Source organism: Palaemon carinicauda, chromosome 7 (assembly GCF_036898095.1).
Source record: "Palaemon carinicauda isolate YSFRI2023 chromosome 7, ASM3689809v2, whole genome shotgun sequence".
Taxonomy (NCBI): Eukaryota; Metazoa; Arthropoda; class Malacostraca; order Decapoda; family Palaemonidae; genus Palaemon; species Palaemon carinicauda.
In genome coordinates this window covers 151,578,872-151,597,308 of record NC_090731.1, presented here as the reverse complement: position 1 = coordinate 151,597,308, position 18,437 = coordinate 151,578,872, and the positions used below count along the sequence as shown (strand labels likewise).

Here is an 18,437-nt window from a genome sequence, read left to right as displayed (position 1 = left end):
GACATACATAAACCTCGGTCAGTTAATTCATGATATGTCACTTAATTCTACGGTTGAATTTCCAACCATTCTCATTTCACTATAGAACAATTACTTCTCACACAAAATTCCTCAAGATTAGAGTAAAACCTTCCTCTTCTATGCCTCTCGGCTCTTTATTTTTCCCGGTTCTATGTTTAGCTTACTTTCGGAATACTGACTCCATCGATATAGTGCTACATTCCCATCCTATCTGCATATTTGGTTAAAAAATCAATTTGCGCATAAACTATTATTTCCTTAAGTCAACTCCGTTTCTTATTTTCCTAGTTAGTATGTATACTCTTAGAAATCTATTTATACATATACATATATACTTCTACACACACACACATATATATATATATTTATATATATATATATATATATATATATATATATATATATATATGTAAAGGATATTTCCATATATCCTTATCAGATTCTTTTAATGATGTTTATAGCATGATAATACCTCATAATATTGTGAAAATACAAGGGAGAAAATCAAATAGAGATAAGTTTACCAATATTATATTTATCAATAATATTTAAAGTTACATACAACTAGGGTTCCATATAAATAAGATAGAAATTACGAGAAATTATGAATGTTGATTAAATACAAAACAATATAAATATAATTATTAAATTAACAAGATCAACAAATTCAAACAAGAATGAAGAACCCAACTATGAAATTACAGTTATGAAACAACCTCATTATTACTAGTTGCCCAATACTCTTTGAAGCAAATCAGTCAAATAATTCACGTCACAATAATACATAATAAAAGTTACGATAACAAGCACCAAATAGTAAAATAATAGCCAAAATATAACTAAACAAGATGCAAAATCAAAACAGAAAAATAAATATTAATATTAGTCACATTTATCACTGAATATTTGTCTCTCAAGAAATTAAACAGAGAAAAGCGATGTATACTACTATTCTCCTGTAGTACCGAGGAACATACACTAAGTCTTTCTCCTGCACAATTCCATTGGAAGTTAGGGTTAGGAAAAGCAGACTTTTCCTTCACTTTTTGACTTTCTCTTAAAAATGTAACTATTCTTCCAAGAACAAAATGGGACTTCGTGACGGGTTAGGGACACACCCGCAGCTGTCCTCTGAAGCTTGAGAGTAGCACAGAAAGTGCTAGATTCAACAGAAGAGAGGTCCCAAGAAAACTAGCCAGGGACTCTCAAACAGGTAGTTACTTTAAACAAAAAATAAACAGGAAGTTACACTTGAATACCATCATTTTTCCTTTACATAGGCCCTTTAACAAGTTAATTCCTTGGAATTTACAAACAAAATAGAAGAAATGTTTACTCCCTCAACTATTTACACAAGCAAGTTACATTAATTGCTTCTACTCAGTAAATCTGAAAAATGGTTTGATTGACCAGATATATATATAATCCTGAATTTATATGGTTGTAGGCCCAGAATTAATCTCAAAATCCTTTCATTTCCTGATTTCAGAGTTTCCATGTAGGTAAGGGGCTTATGGTCTGTTTCAATGAAAAACTCTTTCCCATACAAATAATAGTGGAATTTTCGTACAGCCCAGAAGATAGCCAAACACTCTCTCTCAATGGTAGAATACCGTTGTTCCCTTGGGAGAAGTTTCCGACTAGCATACGCCACTGGATAGGCTGTTTCTTTATCATACTGAAGGAGCACAGCTCCAAGACCAACTGAAGAGGCATCTGTCCTTAGAACAAAAGGTTTATTTATCTCTGGAATATGAAGAATAGGAGCATCAATGAAGTATTTCTTAATAATCTCAAATATGTTTTCTTCCTCACTATTCCATTGTAGTGGTTCTTTCACTTCCTTTTTAAGCTTTGCTGTTAATGATGACGTTAAGCTAGACAAATTTGGGATGAACTGTCGATAAAAATTAACAGAACCTAAAAAGCTTCTTAATAACTTCTTAGTTTTTGGAATTTGAATTTGTTGCAAAGATAAAATTTTATCATTCAGGGGTCTGATTATATTATTACCTACTTCAAAACCCAAATATTTAACTTTCTCATAACAAAAATGACATTTTGATGGACGGGCTGTAAGACCATGATCTCTCAATCTTCGAAGTACCTCACTCAAGGTTTCCAAATGTTCCTGGAAAGTATTAGACATCACAAATATGTTATCAAAATAGATAGAGATATGATTCATTCCCTGAAAGATTTTCTTCATCAATCTAACGTAGGTGGCACATGCAGTAACCAGTCCAAAGGGTAGCCTCTTATATTGCATTAAACCACGGTAAGTAGGGAAAGCCGTTAGAGGTCTTGCATTAGGGTCCAACATAACCTGATGATAGGCTTTTGTGATATCCAATTCTGTAATAAAAGACATATTACGAAATTTAAATAAATCTTCATCAATTGAGGGCATAGGTTCAGAATCGAACTTTGTTACTGAATTGAGTGCACGAAAATCTAGTGCTAACCTGAATGTGTTGTCAGGTTTCTTTATCATGACAATAGGATTACAATAATCAGACTTACTTTCTTCAATTATCCCAAGTTTCAGTAATTTATCTACTTCTTTACATACTTCCTCCTTAAGATGTGCTGGTACTGGGTACATTTTCTTTCGAATAGGCTCTGTTGACGTTAATTCAATCTTGTGCATTATGGTAGAAGTACAACCTGGTATCTCCGAGAAGACTTCTGAAAAATTATCCAGTACTTCTTCTAGTTTCCCTTTTTGTTCTGGAGTTAAAGTTGGACAGATATCTAATTCAGAAGTTATTTCTTCTTCAACACAAGGTATAGGATTTTCGATGTCTTCGCTCAAAACTATTACATGAGAGGTTACACAGCAATAATCTGAAATTGAACTATTCAGATTTTCATCAGCCACTGATAACACATTCTGTGACCTGTAAAAATATGCCTTCAGCAAGTTAACATGAAATGTTTTTGGTTTACCTTTCACATCGATTATGTAATCAACACTATTGAGTTTCCGCAGAACTTTAAATGGTCCTTGCCATTCAACTAACAACTTATTGTGTTCTGTTGGCAGTAATAGTAACACCTCATCATTGACTTTAAACTGCCTACGAGTACTTTTCTTGTCAAAGTACGTACTGTAGATTTCCATTGAAGTCTTTATATTTTCCTGGGCTATTTTTGAAGTTTCCTCTAGCCTGTTTCTAAGATCAAAAAGAAAAGAATAAACATTTTGGGTATCATTAGAAAGGCCAGTATTAGTCCATATCTCATTCAATATTAGTAGTGGTCCCCTTACTTGGTATCCATAAAGGAGTTCAAATGGGGAAAAACCAAGTGTGTCAGAAGGAATCTCCCTCATAGCAAACAGGGCACAAGGTAAATATCTATGCCATTCTCTAGGTTGCAAATGACACAATTTCTTCAATATAGATTTGAGAACAGAGTGTTGCCTTTCACAACGACCATTGCCAGCTGGATGATACGGAGTAGTAAACAATGGTTTTACTCCCAGCATTTGGTACACATGTTCCATAAGTTCTGATGTGAACTGCTTTCCTCTATCAGATATTATTTCCTTTGGTATTCCTACCCTAGAAAATATTTGCATAAGAGCATCTGCAACATCAACAGTGGTTATGGTCTTCATAGGAATTGCTTCAGGAAATCCTGTAGCATAATCAATCATTGTTAAAATAAACCTGTGACCTTCAGATGTGCTTGGATTCAGTGGACCCACTATGTCAATTCCTACTCTGCTAAAAGGAATGGAAACTACTGGCATTTTTATCATAGAGACCTTTTTATGTCTACCTTTACTTGTGTTCCTCTGACAGTTATCGCAAGATCTACAATATGCATACACATCTGTACACATTCCTGGCCAGAAATATAATTCTCTGATTTTTTTTAGGGTTTTGCGATGACTAAAGTGTCCTGCCACAGGTAAATCATGAGCCAATTTAAGAACAACCTTTCTAAGTTTAAGAGGAACAACTAAATAAAATTTATTGGCAATTCTTGAATTGTTTGCATTTATAATTTCCTTATACAAAACTTCATTTCTCCGTACATACCTGTACTCCACTTTTGAGTTTTTTGTTATGGTGTTGGCTTGACAGTCTTTCCTGATCGATTCCAGGGTGGCACATTCATTTTGCAATTTTATAAAGTCAATAGGAGTAGTCTCAAGGGCTTCTACATCAGGAAAAACTAATGGGTGAACAACTTTCCTTGAAGCTGAACGAGTTGTTATATTGACGTGTTCAATAGCTTTACCTTTTTCTGTAGGCAGATGGTTTCTTCGAGGTTCCTCATCAATGGAGTTCAAAGGGGGGCAGTCTCCATCTTCAGGAAAAAGAGCACCTTCAATGTTACCTAAAAGTACTGTACAAAACTTAATTGGGGCAATAATAGCATTAACCTTTCCAGTAAACCATTTACATCCAATATAAACTGGTAACACTGGAAAAACATTTTCCCTTCCTAGATAATCGATTAATGATGATTTTGGCAATTCCCTCTCATTCAAGTTAGGAAACAGGTCTTTGGATACAATACATGTAGAACAGCCAGTATCACGTAAAATGGTAGAAACACGAGAACCATTAACCACACCATGAGTAAATGGAGCTCTAGAGTGAGTTTCTTTAGAAGCATAGCGACCAACCTTATTTGATCCTGCTTTGTTCGATGAAGTGCCAGGAGTAGAAGTCATTGCAGCTTTACCTTTAGGACAGGATCGTGCAATGTGTCCAGCTTCACCACAAACATAGCAAAGTGGTGTTGGCCTTTGGGTGACAACTGGAGATGGTTTAGGATTCAGACTTTTCTTTTGGGTCTGCTTATCCCCAGGATAACATCTATGTGCACCTGCAAATCTGTCTGCTGCTTCGGCAACATCTTTAGCTTTCCATAATTCCTGCTCCTTAATAAAAAGTCTGATGTCATGTGGTAAGACAGTGAGAAATTGATCAACAACAATAAATTCTCTTAAATTTTCAAAAGAATCATCAACATCACTTGAATGAAACCAATAATCAAAGTGTCTAAAAAGTTGAGTCATAAATTGAGAAAAATTAATCTTCGAGCTCATCTTAGCAAATCTGAATTCTTTACGGTACTGTTCAGGGGTCCTCTTGAAAGCCCTTAAAACAGCAGCTTTTAAACTTACATAATCTGCAATTTCTTCTTCAGAAAGGGTAGAATAAATATTTAAAGCAGTGCCCGAAAACAATAACGCCAAACGGGTAGCCCACTCACTAACAGGCCACTCACATAAGGAAGCAACACTTTCAAATCTTATTATGTAAGCAGTTATGTCCTCATCTTCATTATAAGGAAGAAGTCTTGGTGGTTTAATACCACTTACCTTAGGAGCAGTACTTTCCTGAATACCATCATCAATTCTTTGTTTATCAAGAGCTAGCTTTGCTTCCTCAAGCGCTAATCTTCTTTCTTCTAAACTTCTATCAATTTCATATTTCCTAAGTTCTCGTTCTTTAGCCCTTTCTTCTCGTTCTTGTCTCTCCTTTTCTTTCTTTTCTTCTCGTTCTTGTCTCTCTTGTTCCTTGTTTTCTTCTCTTTGTAATCCTGCTTCATATTTTCTTGTTGCCCATTCACCAAGTCCATTTCCTTCCAAACCAATTCTTCTTCCTTGCTCGATCCAATAGGAAAACTGTAATTCAGACATTGTATGAAACTAGAGCAAACAGTTACAATTAAACTAGCGTGTTGCCAAGGACAGTAACAAGTCTTGATTTTATGGTGGAACCTAAATAGAAAATATAATAAAGAAGGCTCGAATAGACCATAAAATATACTTCCAGTCCACACACTAACAGTCAAAATACTAAAGAGCTTTCAACTACTTAGAACTCACTTTTCTTGAATGCTAACACGCATTAAGAAACAAGGGTCAGCATTTGCTGGACTCCTTAACTAGGGTAACTCGTGGAATTTACTATGGCTCCAACACTATCATGCTTGGCGTAATTCCTGTCCCCTTTAGGCAATTACGATAGTCAAACTCCTTTACCCTTAAAGTCACAAAGATTTGTTCACAGAGGCTGTACTGTATTGAGCATGCGCAACAAACTCTTACTCACCCCGCAAAATATACATGTGATAATGTCTAAGTGAATTTCACCTTGATTCCCACAACATATGCAGTATTATCCTGGCATGGTCGCCAATATGTAAAGGAATATTTCCATATATCCTTATCAGATTCTTTTAATGATGTTTATAGCATGATAATACCTCATAATATTGTGAAAATACAAGGGAGAAAATCAAATAGAGATAAGTTTACCAATATTATATTTATCAATAATATTTAAAGTTACATACAACTAGGGTTCCATATAAATAAGATAGAAATTACGAGAAATTATGAATGTTGATTAAATACAAAACAATATAAATATAATTATTAAATTAACAAGATCAACAAATTCAAACAAGAATGAAGAACCCAACTATGAAATTACAGTTATGAAACAACCTCATTATTACTAGTTGCCCAATACTCTTTGAAGCAAATCAGTCAAATAATTCACGTCACAATAATACATAATAAAAGTTACGATAACAAGCACCAAATAGTAAAATAATAGCCAAAATATAACTAAACAAGATGCAAAATCAAAACAGAAAAATAAATATTAATATTAGTCACATTTATCACTGAATATTTGTCTCTCAAGAAATTAAACAGAGAAAAGCGATGTATACTACTATTCTCCTGTAGTACCGAGGAACATACACTAAGTCTTTCTCCTGCACAATTCCATTGGAAGTTAGGGTTAGGAAAAGCAGACTTTTCCTTCACTTTTTGACTTTCTCTTAAAAATGTAACTATTCTTCCAAGAACAAAATGGGACTTCGTGACGGGTTAGGGACACACCCGCAGCTGTCCTCTGAAGCTTGAGAGTAGCACAGAAAGTGCTAGATTCAACAGAAGAGAGGTCCCAAGAAAACTAGCCAGGGACTCTCAAACAGGTAGTTACTTTAAACAAAAAATAAACAGGAAGTTACACTTGAATACCATCATTTTTCCTTTACAATATATATATATATATATATATGTGTGTGTATATATATATATATATATATATATATATATATATATATATATATATATATATATATGTGTGTGTGTGTGTGTGTGTGTGTGTGTGTATTAGCGGAAAAGTTTAAATTTCTGGAACTTTGTAGAAAGCCTATTGACTCTTTAGAATGCCTGACAATTTCAGGCAAAGTATGAAATAATTTTTGATTTGATCTTACATTATACACTCCACCTTGGCAATTTCTAAAATACCTAGGAATTCTATAGAATGCACCAGTGTGCTTAGGTAAAGTATATATTTAAGATAGTTTAAACACTTTAAAAGAACGATTGGACCCATAACTTTTAATGCTTGAAACCTTCTGGTTTGATAAATCACGCCCATTGTCTGACTGCAAGGTGGGTGGTGTGCAAATAGTGGTAAATATATCAGTTAAGTTGTAAGCTACCTCCTCAGCTCGCTTAGTCTTAAGAGCTTTAAGAACTACAAATTTTGTAGAGGATCCCGGTTGACTAAAATTATTTTTTCCCATCTTAATTCTGAAAATCGGTGAAATCTAGTTGACATTGAGAATTAAATTCCTGGGAAATTATTATTGGCTTCACAGCCATTTCTTTTTATATAGCTTTATGCGTTTGTTGATATGACACTCATAGCTTGAAGAAATAATTCTATATATGAACGAGGTAAATTGTATTCTTATACTTGTACGATAATTCCTTGATCATTTGGTCTCTACTACCATGACCTAGTGATACATGTGCTTTATACAGTACATCAAACAGTTTACTATCAGCTACATATAACTGTATTATAAAGGTAGTACCATCTTCCTTTAATGGCTGAATGAGCTTCTGTTTCTGCTGCACTTCCATTAGGCCATACTTGTTCAGCAACTAATAATGGCGAGGGACTTTCTTTGCTGATTTAGCATTTCTAATTTCATCCAATTAATGTTGATAGCGTTTACAGGTTAATTCAAGTGTTTTTTCTCTTTCTTTCTTTTTTACTGCAGAACCTTGTTTATTTCAAATTTCTTGATGAAAGTTGCAACTTCAACACTGTAGTTACTCGTTTCCATTCTGAATGACAATAAAGGAAATATCCTATTACTTGTAAGAGTCCCATGATAAAATGGCTATATTACACATTAAGCGTTTAATGGATTAAATGATCTTTCACCTTGTTAAGAGGAATGATAGAACAGCAGATACAAGTTAATTAGCTATTTCCATTTGCCTTGTTTCACACTTTGCCCAAGGAGTAACTGGTGTTTTATAAAATACCTAGATGTGTTGAATTTTTGCTGGTATCTACTTCACCTGCAGATATTTGCCATTTTACATGTTTTTTAGGTATTCTATAAAAATATAAATTTTAAAATTTGCCGCTAACACACACACACACACACACACACATATATATATATATATATATATATATATATATATATATATATATATATATATATATATATATATGTACATATATGTATATATATATATATATATATATATATATATATATATATATATACTGTGTACATACTGTATATGTATATATATATATATATATATATATATATATATATATATATATATATATATATATATATATGTATGTATGTATGTATGTATATACATGATATGATAGGTCTTCTTGATGAGGAAAAGTGTGGAATTTTTATTATGTTAGATCTTGTGCTGCTTTTGATACTGTTGTGCACGAAAACTTACTTGACGACTTAAAGTCCATTGGAGTGACTGAGGAAGCACTGGAATTTTTGCGAAGTTACTTAACGAATAGGTAGACTATTGTAGAAGTTTCTGGAAACCGATCCTGTAAGAGAATTCTTATGAAAGGTGTACCACAGGGTAGTGTTCTGGGCCCTATCTTGTTCAACATATATACTATCGAGCTATCACACATCTTGAAAAAACAAAAAGTGGGCTTTAAACTATATGCAGATGATATTCAGTTCTACCTTTCAATTTCAACAACACAAGATACAAAAAAGAAAATTGATGAGATAATGACTGAAATAAAAACATGGATGCAGAGGAAAAAGCTTAAATTAAATGATGACAAAACTGAATGTATGTTTTTTGGCACAAAGGTGGATTTGAAAAATTACCAGTTATTTCAAAGTATAAAAATTGGTGACGCTGATGTTAGGATTGTGCCTGTTGGAAAATATTTGGGTGTACTGATAGATTGTAATTTGTCAATGAGGGATCAAATAGTGAACACAGTGAAAGTGTGTAACTCTCACCTGAGAAACATAGCATTTATTAGAAAATATTTAACAGAGGCCAGTACAAAAATTTTAGTGATGAGTCACGTAATATCAAGGCTTGATTATTGCAATTCTCTGTACTATAAATTCCCCAATACACTAATAAGAAAGCTTCAAAATGTGCAAAACCGGGCGGCTAGACTGATAAAAGGCATTAAATTTCGGGAGAGAATAACTCCTACACTGATCGATCTACATTGGTTACCTGTTAAGGCTAGAATTGTATTTAAGATTTGTTGGTTGGCTCACAAAGCACTTACAAGTCATAAGCCTAAATATCTTCGTGACTGCTTGGTCCCCTACCCTCAAGCTACTAGCGCTGCTGTAAGAGTTAGACATGCTGTTTGATGACCCATATAGACTATTCGAAATTAGTGTGAATCATGCAATAGGAGGAAGAACGTTTAGTTATGCTGCACCGAGACTCTTCAACGACCTTCCACTTGATGTCAAGAATAGCAAAAATGTGGCAGCTTTCAAGAAAAACCTAAAGACTTATCTTTTTAGAAAGTGTTATAATAGTGACCTGAAAACTATTAAGCCTGAATACAAATGCTAGCGAAATAACTGATAAGATACAGAGCAAAATATTAACTGGAAAGAAATTATTTTCACACACCAAGGCCCGCCTGAAATGACTTTTAGTGTCTGATGGAGGGCGAGAAATAAACCCGTAAAAGTAAAAGTAAAAAGTATATATATATATATATATATATATATATATATATATATATATATATATATATATATATATATATATATATATATATATATATATATATATATATATATAGCCTCTTGAAGTCTGCCAGAATTTCAGCAACTCTCTCCGTAGTGTAATATCTTATTGATTAGTAATTCTCGATACCCCAGTTTCAATTAGACCGGTCCCTTTCATCTCGTGTAAGATTAAATCTAACGGGAAACTAGAAAATACCAAATCTCTTCTATACATTATTTCATGAATACAAGAAATACAGGTTAATGCACATGTATTATGTGTACTGTATATACAGCATATATATATATATATATATATATATATATATATATATATATATATATATATATATATATATATATATATATATATATATATATATATATATATATATATATATATATATATATATATATATATATATATATATACACATATACACAACAACAACAATAACAGCAAATGTAGCCGCATTTAGTCCACTGCAAGACAAAGGCCTCAGACATGTCCATGTTTATGTCTGGGGTTTGGCCATTTCGTCACCATTTCAGTTCAGTGGATTGCCCAGAGCTTTCATCCGGGCTGGGTTTTTCTTTTGACGTGTCATATCTCCCAATTCATCATCACGCTGGCCAACTGTGGATTGGTGATATTGGGATACCTTTGTCTAATCGCTCATGGCAAACCAACCTAGTATGGGTGACCCTGATTACAATAACTGTGCTGATCAAGGCGATACACAGACCCTTTTACCTCGTTAAGGTATTCCCACTCAGAAAGGGATCTCTCTCTCTCTCTCTCTCTCTCTCTCTCTCTCTCTCTCTCTCTCTCTCTCTCTCTCTCTCTGTATGTATATATATATATATATATTTATATATATATATATATATATATATATATATATATATATATATATATATATATATATATATATATATATATATATTGATTAATAGATTGATTGATTGATTGTTCATGAAATTCTGAATATGTAAAATTCATAGTTAGAATATATAAACATAAAAATCTCACTAGAGTATATTTCTTTTGTGGTCCATTTAATTTCTATACATTAATCTCATTACCGTTAAGAGGAAGTTGAGAGTGATATATCACTTTGGAGCATTAATGATTTAGCAAATATTGTCTAAATAAAAGGGAAGTTGATTAAACCGCTTTGAATACACCTTCTTAAGAATGAAAAATCCGTTTAAAAGCTCTTATTATGCGCAGAACTCAAATACTTAGCACACATATTCAAGAAATGGAAAATCTATGAATATAAGAATTATGATAAAAGATAAGTAAATTTGACACACATGGTTTATATAATAAGCAAATAAACTAAATCATGCTGTTCATTGCCTTTATTACATCAATAGTAAATAAATCAGTATTATTCTAATGCGAGGTATAGGTAATATTATATGGCATCTAAGGTTTTTTTCCCTTTATGCTGAGACAGGACATTTGAAGTCCTGCCCCCCTTGAAGATCTGTCCCTGTTTAATTCAGTTCTGTAATCCACTTCCTCAGAATATGGACGTGTTTTATGCGTACATTGTTTTTGTAATATTAAATTAGTACCTTTCGTTAATTTCAGCTTCGGTTCCAAAAGTTATTTTGAATTTACTAAGCACTTCTCTTCATTCTCGGATAATTTTCCCTTCGTTTTCGAATTTAGAATAAGATTACAAGTAGTTTTTTTTTCTTTTTTGGTTTATAAGTAAGAGGTAATCAGTATAAATATTAGAAAAATGTAAATTTTCATAATTAAATCTTTACCTCTATTCAATGCACAAGGTAAAGTTTAGATTTGTGCTCACTTCAGTTGTGATTTATATAAATTATAAGATATCGGAGAAGGATAATACAAAAAAAATAAAAGATATGAATCGTATCTAATAACCCATCCAGTTTTATTGCATTATTATTTTCTTAATATATCATCTGAGAATTATTGCTTGAGTCTTACTTCAGTCGTAAAGTTAAACGTCTCTCTTGACCTTTGCGGTTTCTGTTCTATTTCTCGTTGTATTTCTGTTTTTCACTTATTATTTTTTTTTTTTACTTACGACAGGTATTATATTTCTGTTTCCTGATCTTCATTTTTGAATCAAATATCCTATATCAGTGGTAACTGGCTTCTATTTTAGAAGGAATTATTATTAAAAACAGCATTTGAATGTTTCATTTTATGTCCTCATATCTAAAAGGAAGTAAATAATATTTAGTTTAATTTTACTGTGTTAGTAAAATAAATATATGAAAATTACTTGAAATTCTTAAATACTTTCGCTACAAAATATGTTCAAACTATTCTCTCATTATTGGTTATCAAATGAAAACTTCCAAGGCGTCAAAACAAAATCTATTTGAAAATATCTTTTGAGAGAGTAATTGGAATCCTCTGACGTCATACTATCTTCCTTCCACTTCCATCTGCAAATGAAAAACTGAATTCTTTATTTTCAGATCCTCCTTTTCTTCTGGAACAAAGAAAAGCCCGTTTTCATAACTGGATCTGAAACTTGGAGAAAATAACTTGTTGCAGGCTTTGTAATATTTTTATTCGTTATTCTTTTGCTGCTTGCTACATGCAGCATTTAGACGTCTCCAAATAGGACTCCTCTTATTTTATTGTATTTTATAACAATTGAATTTAATATTTACCTTTGCTCTGAAAAAAATCGAAAAATGTTATTTACAAATATATATACTTGAGATACGTTTCTAGTTGCACAGCATAACTTCAGTCGTATCGACACGTTCAAAATAATTTTGAGAACCGATAGTATCTTCAATATAATAAATTGACTAAAATGCAATACTGGAGCACAAAGTAATTGAGTGATCCTTGAAGTATATGATTCATTCTATGACTTCTGTTCTCTGTCCTGGAGAGTCATGAACTAAAAGGATATTTCAAAGGAAAATCCAATATCACTTTAACGGAATCTGAATCGACTTGTATTTGAGTATGAGTGGCACATCACATTCTCCGCCAGGACGTTTGAGATATTGTTTAGTCAGATTGCGTTACATGGAATATATCTGCTGTTATCTATCACGTCATGATCAATACTTGTTCAGTACTTTGTTGAGCGGAACTGACATTTGCAATGAAAATGGTAAAGAATAATAAACTGTTTCGATAGCTTTCTTCAACTAAATTTATTAGAAGTTTTGATATAGGGGAAGATTTATACTGATTCCTTTTAAAGCAAAATTTCATGATGAATTTGAAAAACTTTTAAAAGGAATTAGAAGCAATGTTTGTTTATGCAATCATATAAATGATTTCCCATTGTTACTATAGAATTTGTATGAAGAGATTTCTAATTCAAAACTGTTTGTATTGGAAGTATCAATTATGTATAATGCAAATAGGGTATTTAGTAATCATTACATTTGCGTTTTCACTATTGTACGTTGTTAAGTTCAAACAAAGTCAGTGTTTAGATGTGAACCGTATACGTTAAATTCATCTCATCCGGCTTTGAAATAGACTACATTCTTAATACAATTTCATACAATCAACAGTATTGAGAAGATTGTATAAACCATTATGTATTACAGGTCCCTTTCGAGCCAACCTATGCAAAGATTGATCAGTTCGATAGAATCGTTAGTAATGTTTAGCTGCCCCTCAAGGAATTCATGTATAGGCCAAAGTAAATTCATCAAAGCATTCTGTGTGCTGATAATTTATATATATATATATATATATATATATATATATATATATATATATATATATATATATATATATATATATATATATGTGTGTGTGTGTGTGTGTGTGTGTATTTGTACACACACACACACATATATATATATATATATATACTGTATATATATATATATATATATATATATATATATATATATATATATATATATATATATGTGTGTGTGTGTGTGTGTGTATTTGTGCACACACACACACACACACATATATATATGCATATATATATATATATATATATATATATATATATATATATATATATATATATATATATATATATATATATATTTGTACTCATAAATATATATTTTTTTACTCATACACACAATATATATATATATATATATATATATATATATATATATATATATATATATATATATATATATATATATATATATATATATTCAAAACTTCTAAGACTTACCTTTTTTTCGGTAAGGATGACAATATCATTTCAAAATACAGGGCTGAAAATCCCATGACCAGACGATCGGTCAAATCCAGCATTTCTTATTTACATCGCTCTCCTAACATAGTGAGTGAGTGTATATTGCTTTTGTTCTTCGATAAGAAGCTTTACCATTTGTGAGGTATTTTCTCTCACCATGGAGCCCATAACCCTTTGCATGGGAAATACTATAGTTGCACCCTACACCGATTACTCTTCTTACTGTAATGAAATCCAGCTTATAATGCGCGTGTGCGTTTGTATGCATGTTACTGAAAAATATCTGCTTGTTTTTATCATTTAGAAAATTTTACAACTCTAATGAATAATATCCGCAAGTTTTTATCATTTCCCAATAATTTTATCCATTCGTTGTCAAAATTATTTTTTTCTAATCTCTTTGCATCTTTGATAAATCCATTTTCATCTAACCATAATTTGAAATGTTTGCTTTTATGTAGATGAGAATATTCCCAAACATGTTATTTGATACATCGATAAGCAAAATACACACTTTCTCTTATCATTTGGATGTACTTTTAATAATATCTAAATTTTTCGTATATTGAATCAATGGTAATTTACATAAATAAATAATGTATTGATTTATTCTCGTTTTGTTTTTTCTCAGTGTTCTGTATATATTAATTTCCCTTGATAATTATTTACCTTCACCAATTTTTTATCAAAATAACTTTGACGAAATATTATTGGATGACAAAATTAAGAATGAATATATCTGTAAATACGCCAACCAAGCAATGTATACAGTACATTACTTCTGAGTTCCCTGACATCTCTGGATATTTATTCTAATGAATACCTTAAAATTAGGAACAGGAAGTTTAACTAAAGGCAGTCTCTGTTATCACACCCAAATCCGAATTAAGGTTAAAAACCAGTTGCAAATACTATGGAGCCAAATTTTGTCATTTCATTAATACGTTTATCTGTCCAAATGGGACATTTTTATAATAGATCCATCTTTACTCACATAACATAACACTAATCAATTTGAATTATCCAGAACTTCTATAGTATAATAGTCACCCAGAAATCTCATAACCTTTTGGTTTACTAGTTTCATTTAGAATTTAAATTATGAAACGAGGAGGCAATTATAAAGGTAACACTATTAAAGAGAAATAACAAAAATAAACTAATAATAGCAAATAAGAAAGTTGAATAGATAATTAACTTATTTCAGTCAACCTTCTCCTTGTAAAGACAAAGGTGGAAGCTGCGTTCAAAATAAAGAGGGATAAGAAGGATTATGTTTAGAGCCAAGTGAGGGTAGCCTACTTGTATGTGGGACTGGAAAATGTAGAAAAAGAGTGGCCATATATTCTATATTTTACTATAAATGTAATTTTTCTTTTCAATTATGAGTTTGTATGACTCGTGGATGTTAAAGAATAGGTGAAAAGATATATCGTTGGTGAGGTTGAATCAGTACTAGGCTAGGTTTAGAGAACATGAAAATGTAGTTGTCTGATAATTTTGTATGTAAATTTGGGAAACAGAAATGTTTCTGGTATATCTTTAAAGTATAGAATTTCTAGAATACATAAAAATTGAGTTCTTGTGGAAACTATATTTATGAAAGTGGCTTTATTGAATGAAATGGAGGTTTATAAACAATATTTATGTAAGTATTTTTTAAAAAGGAACAAATTTTGCTAGATTCTGCGTTAGCATAGTGTAGATGTGAAATCAAGTAAAGCTATATAAAGGTAAGGGAGGAGGTACTGGAAGTATGTGAGATGATGGTTTTAAAATGGAACTTTAAGAATACAAGTGACAAGTGAGTTTGATAGAAAAAATAATTAAGATAGCAAATAAGGAGAGAAGGGGTGGATTATGAGCGAGAGTTAAAATTGCACGGGTGGAAGGAACATACAAGTAGCTTATAACATTCAACATTTAATCATATTACATACTATCACTAGATAAGATACAAGCCTAGTTGGAAAAGCTGGATGCTATAAGCCCAAGGGCTCCAACAGGAAAAAAAATCCCAGTAAGGAAAAGAAACAAGGAAATAAATAAACTCCAAAGAGTAGTAATGAATAATTAAAATAAAATGTTTTAAGAACAGTAATGCCATTAAAGTAGATCTTTCGTATGTAAACGATAAAAACGTAAAAAAACAAGAGGAAGAGAAATAAGATAGTGTGCCCGAGCGTACCCTCAATCTAGAGATCTCTACCCCAAGACAGTGGAAGACCATAATACAAAGGCTATGGCACTACCTAAGACTAGAGAACAATGATTTAAGTTTGAAGTGTCCTTCTCCTAAAAGAGCTGCTTGCCATAGCTAAAGTCTTTTCAACCTTTACCAAGAAGAAAGTAGTCACTGGACAATTACAGTGTAGTAGTTAACCCCATAAGTGAAGAACTGTTTGGCAATCTCAGTGTCGTCAGACGTCTGAGGGCAGAGGAGAATGTAGAAAAGTTAGGCCAAAGTATTTGGTGTATGTGAAAGCAAAGAAAAAAACGAGCCGTAACCAGAGAGAAGGATCCAATGTAGTACTATCTGGCTAGTCAAATAGCCAATCTACTACCTACCTATGGATAGCAAGGAGTGCTTGACCATTTAGAAGGGTAAGCCGTGTGAATGAAAGTCGAGAGCTATTTGATATGTATTTACTTGTCAGAGAAAAGTATCATAAATAGCAACGACAATTACAGTCAAGCATGTATGTATTACAGAGAAAATTTTGTCACTGGTACGTGTCTGTCTAACAGCCTACATAACAACAACACTGTGGTAAGTATAGAACCAATGTGGATAAGTTCAGTCTTATTTGAAATATCACCAATATATTTTGAAAGGAAAATATCTAATTTCCTTCACATTTCATGAATCTTAAAGTTTTATCCTATGGAATTCTAGTTAAAAGGTAGTAAATAGTCGAAGAGCATGCTCACATTCCATTTCAATTTTGGTTTTATATATAAGATAAGATCATATGACCATCTGGCTTGGTGGATGTTTTTAGTACACCAACTGACCTCTTATGTAATTACTTCAAGATTTCATTACAGATTATCAGCTTGTAATATCATCTTTTACTGCACAGTATGATGTAAAACTATGAAGGCCATTTGACTCAATTGCAAAGTAAGCTTAATTGATTCTGCCTGTTTATGACATCTGTTATGTTAGGTTTACATTGAGAATTTTTTTTTTTTTTATGGGTGTCATACATCACTGGATGTTACTAATTTCTTACAGTATTTTGTGATGATATATATAAACTACTGAATAGATTTCATTTGAAAAGGCAAGCCAGTTTGCTAAGGAGCATGACTCGGACCCATTAGAACAATGTATTTTTAGGGTTACTTCAAACTCCTACAATTTTTTTCTCGACTGATATTTTCCATATAAAAACCATTTTAAAGAGAATTGTGTACATCAAAAGATTCTATTATTCCTTCGAATAAATACATTATACAACAAAATACGAATTACAGTCATGCAGTTCCATCACTATCTAAGCTCGATCTAATAATAGTATCAATTTGAATATCAAATATTAGCCATGTGCTTCTCAATATCTCTCAAACTAGCAAACGGAATTAATCAGTCATTTAGAGAAACTGTAAAGTTCATCCTACTCCTTATGACGTCCTAAGGACGTATTATTCGTAATAAAAATAAGGATTTAGTAATCATAATTTTTTTCCTCTGGTAGAATGTGTTTTAAAAACATCTTTATATATTTTGGATATATATATATATATATATATATATATATATATATATATATATATATATATATATATATATATATATATATATATATATATATATATATCCATTAAAACAAAAATATCATCGGTGCTGGTTTAGTATGTGGCTTACCTTTTTTTATTCGGGTTTAGTTTGTGGCTTACCTGGCTTGTTAGGTTAGTTTAGGTTAGGCCACATACTAATACAGATAGAATTTTGTAGGCCATATTCGAAAGGTAGGCCACATATGCTAAACCGGCACCATATCATCTCCTTCCGTCCCTTGTATAGCGTTGGAAGGTAATATCATCTAAATTCGGTCTAGTTTTTCGAACAGCAACGCATAAGTGAACAGAACTCCACCATGCAATACATTCCAGTCCTCTGATTGGCTATAACTCCACAAATGTGAT

The 18,437-nt window shown here is 31.8% G+C and overlaps 1 protein-coding gene across 2 annotated transcripts; it reads right to left on the bottom strand.

Moving 5' to 3' along the window:
* Positions 1-596: 596 nt before the first annotated feature.
* Positions 597-7,026, bottom strand: LOC137644065 (uncharacterized). Of its 2 annotated transcripts, none has more exons than XM_068376970.1 (2): positions 5,366-5,535; positions 597-4,934 (listed from the first exon to the last, which is right to left on the bottom strand). In XM_068376970.1, exons 1-2 carry the CDS (start codon positions 5,395-5,397, stop codon positions 1,388-1,390), a joined length of 3,579 nt encoding a protein of 1,192 aa, XP_068233071.1. In that variant the 5' UTR covers positions 5,398-5,535; the 3' UTR covers positions 597-1,387. The 2 variants fall into 2 exon arrangements, with proteins under 2 accessions (XP_068233071.1, XP_068233072.1); XM_068376971.1 differs by having other exon boundaries at positions 598-3,197; positions 4,071-7,026.
* Positions 7,027-18,437: the final 11,411 nt, after the last annotated feature.

Coding starts and splice junctions, on each gene's coding strand:
- LOC137644065 (XM_068376970.1), bottom strand. CDS start 5,397: ATGATGGTATTCAGGAAAGTACTGCTCCTAAG. Junction 4,935..5,365: donor AGGAAAGTACTGCTCCTAAG/GTAAGTGGTATT, acceptor ACATGACATCAG/ACTTTTTATTAAGGAGCAGG.